This window comes from Aethalodelphis obliquidens, unplaced genomic scaffold (genome assembly GCF_003676395.1).
Source record: "Aethalodelphis obliquidens isolate GAN/ISIS:26980383/991018 unplaced genomic scaffold, ASM367639v1 scaffold11, whole genome shotgun sequence".
In the NCBI taxonomy this organism is placed as follows: Eukaryota; Metazoa; Chordata; class Mammalia; order Artiodactyla; family Delphinidae; genus Aethalodelphis; species Aethalodelphis obliquidens.
Window position 1 is genome coordinate 7,913,511 of NW_020837955.1, and position 7,255 is coordinate 7,920,765.

General features: G+C 35.2%; 1 protein-coding gene across 1 annotated transcript in view; it reads right to left on the reverse strand.

Annotated features, from left to right (window-relative positions):
- ATAD1 (ATPase family AAA domain containing 1) overlaps nt 1–7,251 on the reverse strand; it is a 55,170-nt gene extending 47,919 nt beyond the window's left edge. The window contains exons 1-2 of the mRNA XM_027111937.1: nt 7,141–7,251; nt 3,984–4,158 (exon numbers count right to left, since the gene is read on the reverse strand). Of these exons, the coding sequence (XP_026967738.1) occupies nt 3,984–4,158; nt 7,141–7,184 (219 nt within the window). The 5' untranslated portion in view covers nt 7,185–7,251. The remainder of the gene's footprint in view (nt 1–3,983; nt 4,159–7,140) is intronic.
- Between the last annotated feature and the right edge of the window lie 4 nt (nt 7,252–7,255).

Sequence of the window (7,255 nt, forward strand, 5' to 3'; positions counted from 1 at the left end):
TAGCTTTATCGTAAGTCTTGATATAAACAAGGCAAATTTTTCCTCCCCCAACACACATGTCTCGTTTTTCAGGAGTGTCTTACCTATTACTAAACTTTTATTCCTCAATATAAATTTTAGAAGAAAAATACAACAAACAAAAGAAGTCTTTGGGTATTTTTTAATTGGCACTGAATTGAACTTAAGCCTTCAATAGTTTTATAATTTTCTCTATAAATGTGTTGTATAACTTGTGTTTGTCAGTTACTGAATATTTTTGATGCTACTATAAATAGTATCTTTTAAAAACTGTGTTTTCCAACTGTGGTGGGTATCCAGAAATACAGCTGACTTTTGTGTACTGATTTTGTATCCAGCAGCCCTTAAACTCTTATTAATCCTGATAGTTTATCTGTAGGCTTTCTTTGGCTTTCTATGTAAATTATATTACCTGTGAGTAATAACTGTTTATTTTTTTCCAATACTGCTATCTCTTATCTTTTTTCTTGACTTATGCATTAGCTAATAATCAGTAAAAATGTTAAATAGAAGTGATGACAACAGGCTTCCTTGACTTGCTCCTAATCATAAAGAAAATGCTTTCAATTTTTTACCATGAACTGTTTCCTGTAGTAAATTCATTCTATCATGCTAAAGACATTATCTTTTATTCCTATTTTCTAAGAGCATTTCTAAAAATCAAGAATAAGTGTTTAATTTCAACAAAGGCCTTTGCTGCATTGATATGATCATAGTTTCATCCTCAAATCTGTTAATATAGAATATTAATATATATGCATTTTAAAATTAATATATATGTATTTTTTTCCCCTCAAATGAAGCCAGCCTTTAATTCCTGGAATAAATTCAACTGGCCATAATATATTATCTTTTTTATACACTGCTGAATTCAGCTTGTAAATATTTTGTTTAAGATTTTTATATTCATTTTAAGTTTTGGAATTGTTGTTATGCTACCCTCATAGAAAGGTTTGGTAAGTGTTTCTCATTTTCTACACTCTGGAAGAGTTTATATAAAATTGTTACTATTAATTTGTTTCTTAAATGTTGCTAGAATTTGCCAGTAGAACTCTATGATCCTGGAGTTTTCTTTATGGAAATATTTTTCCAACATTAATTTATTTCATAGTTATGGAACTATTCATGTATTCTAATTCTTAAGTCAGCTATGGTAATTCACAATTTTCTAAGAGTTTGTGTCATTTAGGTTTTCAAATTTATTGATATACTTATTAACTGTCCTTATTTTTAATGTCTGCAGCATCTGCTATTGCATGTCTTTTATCATTCCTAGTAATACTAATTGGTGGCTTCATTTTTCTCTTGATTGGTTTTACAGAAGTGTCAATTTTATCAGTCTTTTCAAATAACCAACTTTTGGTTTTACTGATTTTCTCTATTATATATTCATTTTCTATATTTCTATTCATTCTCTCATATATTCTATTTTCTACTAATTTATCTTATCTTTATTATTTCCATTCTTTCATTATCTATGGGTTTATTCTTTCCATTCTTTCACTATCTATGGGTTTATTTTTTATTTAAAAAATACTTTTTCCAGCCTAAGTTGGATACTTTATCAATTTTCTACCTTTTTTTTTTTAAATAAAAATACTTTAGACTACCAATTTCTCTCCTTTAGAGACCTCACCACTCTCAATACAGTCATCAGCATCTATCATAGTGACAATTACATAAGCTCTCAACAAATATTTGAATGTATAAATCCTAATGGTGGAAGAAGGAAAGTGGAGTAGTTTGGGAAAAAACCCACAAGTGATACACAGCTACACAGGAATAGCACTGGGGCCTACGCCATCTCACTGAGACTAACTGCTCTAATGAGTCCAACTACTTATGAGCATCTGATAAGGAATCTCCAAAGACTGACCTTTTTCCTGAGATTTAGACCTACAATTTCAACAGTTGGATGAACATTTTTCTGGATTCCTACCACCAACACAAACTCAATATGCCCAAATCAAATGTCATTTTCCCATATATTTGCCCCATCTACAGATTCTAAAACTATAAAAGATACTATGAATCTCTGAGGAGTCCAGACAAATCTCAGATTCATCTATAAGATGTCCTTTTTCTTTTCTCTGTCATCACAAAGTCCTTCCAGCATTCATCTATTTCACCCATTCCACTCCTTTTGTCACTCCCTTATTCTAGGTCTTTGCCAGGATTACTGCAGTCTATAACCAACAGATCTTGCTCCTAGTCTCCCTGATTCTAATTCCTGTTATATGCTACAGTAAGGTATCCTTAAAACACTGCTGTGCATATCATCCACCTACTCAAAAGTCTTTCATGGGATATACAATGGAGAAAAGATAGTCTCTTCAGCAAGCGGTGTTGGGAAAGCTGGACAGCTGCATGTAAATCAATGAAGTTAAAATACTCCCTCACACCATACAAAAAATAAACTCAGAATGGCTTGAAAACTTAAATATAAGACATGACACCATAAAACTCCTAGAAGAGAACATAAGCAAAACATTCTGACATAAATTGTAGCAATGTTTTCTAAGGTCAGTCTCCCAAGGCAATAGAAAAGCAAAAATAAACAAATGGGACCTAATCAAACTTATAAGCTTTTGCACACCAAAGGAAACCATAAACAAAATAAAAAGACAACCTACAGACTGGGAGAAAATATTTGCAAATGATGCTACCGACGAGGGCTTAATTTCCAAAATATACAAACAGCTCATACAACTCAATAACAAAAAAACAAACAACCCAATCAAAAAATGGACAGAAGACCTAAATAGACATTTCTCCAAAGACATACAGATGGCCAATAAGCACATGAAAAGATACTTAACATCACTAATTATTAGAGAAATGCAAATCAAAATTACAATGAGGTATCATCTCACAGCAGTCAGAATGGCCATCATCAAAAAAGTCTACAAATAATATATATATATTTTGATGTGGACCAATTTTAAAGTCTTTATTGAATTTGTTACAACATTGCTTCTGTTTTATGTTTTGGTTTTTTGGCTGCGAGGCATGTGGGATCTTAGCTACCCGACCAGGGATTGAACCTGCACCCCCTGTATTGGAAGGCAAAGTCTTAACCACTGGACTGCCAAGGAAGTCCCCCAAAAAGTCAACAAATAATGAATGCTGGAGGGGGTATGGAGAAAAGAGAACCCTCCTACACTGTTGGTGGCAAGTAAATTGGTGCAGCCACTATGGAGAACAGTATGGAGATTCTGTAAAACACTAAAAACAGAGTTACCATAGGATCCAGCAATTCCACTCCTGGGCATATATCTGGAGAAAACTATAATTCAAAGAGATACATGCACCTCAATGTTCACAGCAGCACTATTTACAATAGCCAAGACATGGAAGCAACCTAAATGTCCATGGACAGATGAATGGATAAAGAAAATGTGGTATATATTTACAATGTAATACTACTCAGCCATAAAAAGAATGCAGTAATGCCATTTGCAGCAACATGGATGGACCAAGAGATTATGGTACTAAGTAAAATAAGTCAGACAGAGGAAAACAAATATCATATGATATCACTTATGTAGAATCTAAAATATGACACAAATGAACTTATTTACAAAACAAACATTTCAAATGTCTCACAAAGCACAATGTATACCATTACTGAAGAAAAAATTTTTTGTTTAGTCTGCTGAAAAATTTTACCTAGATTCCTTCACTTATAAGCTGACAAAAATATTCTAATTAGGGTATTCATAACAAAATGCTGTAATATTTTTATTCTTCATCATTCTTTCTTCTAAGTTGCTTATACAGTCAAAAAGGATTTGAGAAACAAATACTTTTTTTAGGAATAATGAAATTAAATATCACATAAAAACACATTTCCACATGGGTCTTATGGAATTTTTTATTACTTTCTAATTCCACTATATCCTTAGTTTTATGGGAAAATATCTGCTAGCTACAAGAAAAATGATCCTCAAACATTTTAATCATACCTGTTTCTGAGCTTCTACTTTCTGCTTTCTGGTTGGATCAATCGCATCTACCATCCATTTGATTGTAAAGTATGTTACTGCACCAAATATTGTCAAACGGAAAATTAAGCCAACAACTTCATTCCGACTCAAGGGACGAGAAAAGGCTTCAGCATGTACCATCTTGATTGTTAACCTTGAAAAACAAACAGAAATGCCACTAGGTAGTAACTAGATTCATTAAAATCGGGAGACTGATAGGTAGCGTAAACTAAGCAAGAAAAACTTCTAGTCAAATTCAACATCGCCTACCTTAAAAAGTGTTTTATTTAAAGAGAAATGGATTTTTAAATGTTAATAAAACGTAAATAAACACATTTTAATCTCCTCTTGGAAACTGAGGTTTATTTATTATAATTTTTAATAAACTTTTCTAAAAGCTCATATAATTTAAGTAGAGAACAATTCTATTTGAAAAATGCAGTAAACATCTTAAAGCATTTACTGTTTTAATCAGCTTTTAATTAATTATGTCAGGGAACCTAGAAAAATAATGACTATAACACTTATCCAACTGAAAAAAGGCAGCCCAACAATGAAATACTTTACTAATGTGATGGTATACCAGGTAATTTTTGAGTGAAATTCAAACTGTGAACAGACTCACTTTTCTCTCATACTTACTTTTAAAGGCTTCCAAGGCCTGATGAAATGTATACATGCTATTTTCTCAACTAACAAGGGACATGAAATTTTTGGAGCCATCTTATTCTTTCCAACAACTTAGCTAAATATGAAACAACAGAATCTTCAAAATGCTTGACCCACAACTATACAGCTCTCACTCAAGATAAAGAGGAAAAAAGGATGCAACATGTCTACTTTTACACATATGCCTAAGCAGTTACATCAACCACAGCTTGGCTTACAGGAGGCATGCACACCTGTATCAAAGACAATGACCACCCAGTAGAATAAACTTTTTATGGATGATGTGACTATCACATTTTGAGAGATAGAATCTCAGCCTCAAATAATGCCATTATACTCTCGCAGCATAGGAGTGTGCTGAGTGCTATGTTACTCGGGGGGAAAAAAAGTATATTTTGTATTCATGTGAAAAGGAATAAAACAAAATTTGTACAGATGGCTCAGAAACAGGTGAAAATTAGGTACTTCATAGACTAATATCTATGGTCGTTCCAGCTCTAAAATTATTGTTTCTATTCTCACTAGCATTATTCAGTTAAAGATTCTCTTCAATCATTCCAACAGAATTGCTGCCAGAATTTTGGACGATTTCCAAAAGAAAAGTCAAGGATTCCAACCTTCTGCATTACTGGGAGACATTCACGTCACAATAATACATTATTTAATTTAAACTTAACAACTAAATAACTGAAAGCCTTCATTTTGGATAAAGAAATTTTGGCCTAGGGATGTTAAATAATTCAATTCATACAATAAAACACTTACTGATCATGTATATAGATAGCCTACTATATACTGGGTATACAATAATAGCTAAGACACAATTACTTTACTCAAGGAATGCATAGTACAGTTATTATCTTATTAAAAATGAAGCTAGAACAACCAACCACTCCACCAACAAAAAAATGAAGCTAGAAAGAAGCCACTTGGTTAAAATCTTTCATGTAACAAATCAAATTGTGCTTTCTTCCATCAGCATGGATTCCTAAAGATGGGTTAACAATACCCTCCTTCTTCTAGGAAATGAAAAATTGTCTTCCCTAGCCTTTATTCCAACACAGTAAATTTGAAAATGCAGTTGTTATATGTGGTATCATTATGCAGGAGTAATACTCACAGATGAGAAGAAACCAACAGGCAAAATAAAGATTTACTAACTTAAACTAGTGATATTCGAATAAAATGTTTTCATTTATTTAAAGTTTGAGTGAGTAGCGATAAAACTGCCACCTACTGGATGTTCACTGAACTACATGAACTACGACTGCTATCAGTACCTCCCAGTCATCAAGAGAACAGTTTTTAGATCTATTAAAAAAATCAAGACGCAAAACCTCTGTTAACTATATACTTTACTATAATTAAATTATTAACCGCAATACAGTACTCTGGACCTATAGCCACTTCTAAAACAGTTATCCTTCTTTTAAAATGACTTCAAAATCCTGAAATGAAACTGAAACACCTCCTTGTAGGTTGTAACTGTATACGCTTTATTATACGCTCATTTATCATTCATATGACATAGATATGCCTGCAATGTAAGGCCGTTACGGTAAAAATACCATTACAGCAGAATATATAATAAAAGTTGCACATGCATACAACAGTAGGGACTGTATTTCAATTCTGTATAAACATCAGAATCAACAAATATACACATAAACATAGATGGTGCCATGTACAAGAAATATGGCAAAACACTGTAATTCAGAGTTATCTGTTAGGCAAATATGATACCAGATAGTTTCATTTTAAAGAGTTCTCCATTTCAGGGTAGAAAAATTAAAAATCGTACCCCCTCGTCAATGAGCAGTTTACTGACAGGTTAAGGACCAAGAGTAGAGTATTCCTACCATAGCATTTCTCTAATTCACCGCAGTGTTTTACAAAGTTTTTCTCAACCCCAGAAGTCCCAGTTTCGCAGACATCAAGGCCCTATGAACACAGCCTATGACAATGAAAGCCTGCCAACCTTCACATAAAGGACAGGTTATTATTAACACCACCATCCTCTGCGAAAGCGTGCCTAGGCTTGAAGAACCTCCTTCACTTTTGCACTAGGTGGTAGCAGTGCCTGTGCGACAATCAGACCCGCTTCATTCTGTCCGCCTTTGCCTAGGACCCCGGTTCTGAGGTCGCCCGGTACGACCTCAAGCCCCCGCAGCGACCGGGCTGCCTACAGAGATTCCCTGGAAATGGCCTAACTCTTGGGGGCAGCGCTAACGGAGACCTAAGGGCCTAGGCCGGGCCGAAAGCCAAGGCGGAGCCCGGGACGCCCTTGGAGGTTAATCCGCTGGATACGAAGGGCTGCGAGAAGCTGAGGGGCGGCAATGAGGTGGGGCACGGGAGGACGGCGGGGTGACCTTTCCCACTCGGCTTCCCGGACCCGAGCCAGCTCCTAAAGGACCTCTGCGGGACCCTTCGCCCGTCCCACGAAGCCCCGCGGAAACCCGCTACTCACCCCCCCAGCAGAACAGCGGCCGCAAGAGGCCCTAGCAGCCTCATACAGGAAGGAAACGCCGCCTGGGAAAGAACGCTTCCGGGGGGAGTCGCGGCCCGCCCCCTCGCAAGGAGCA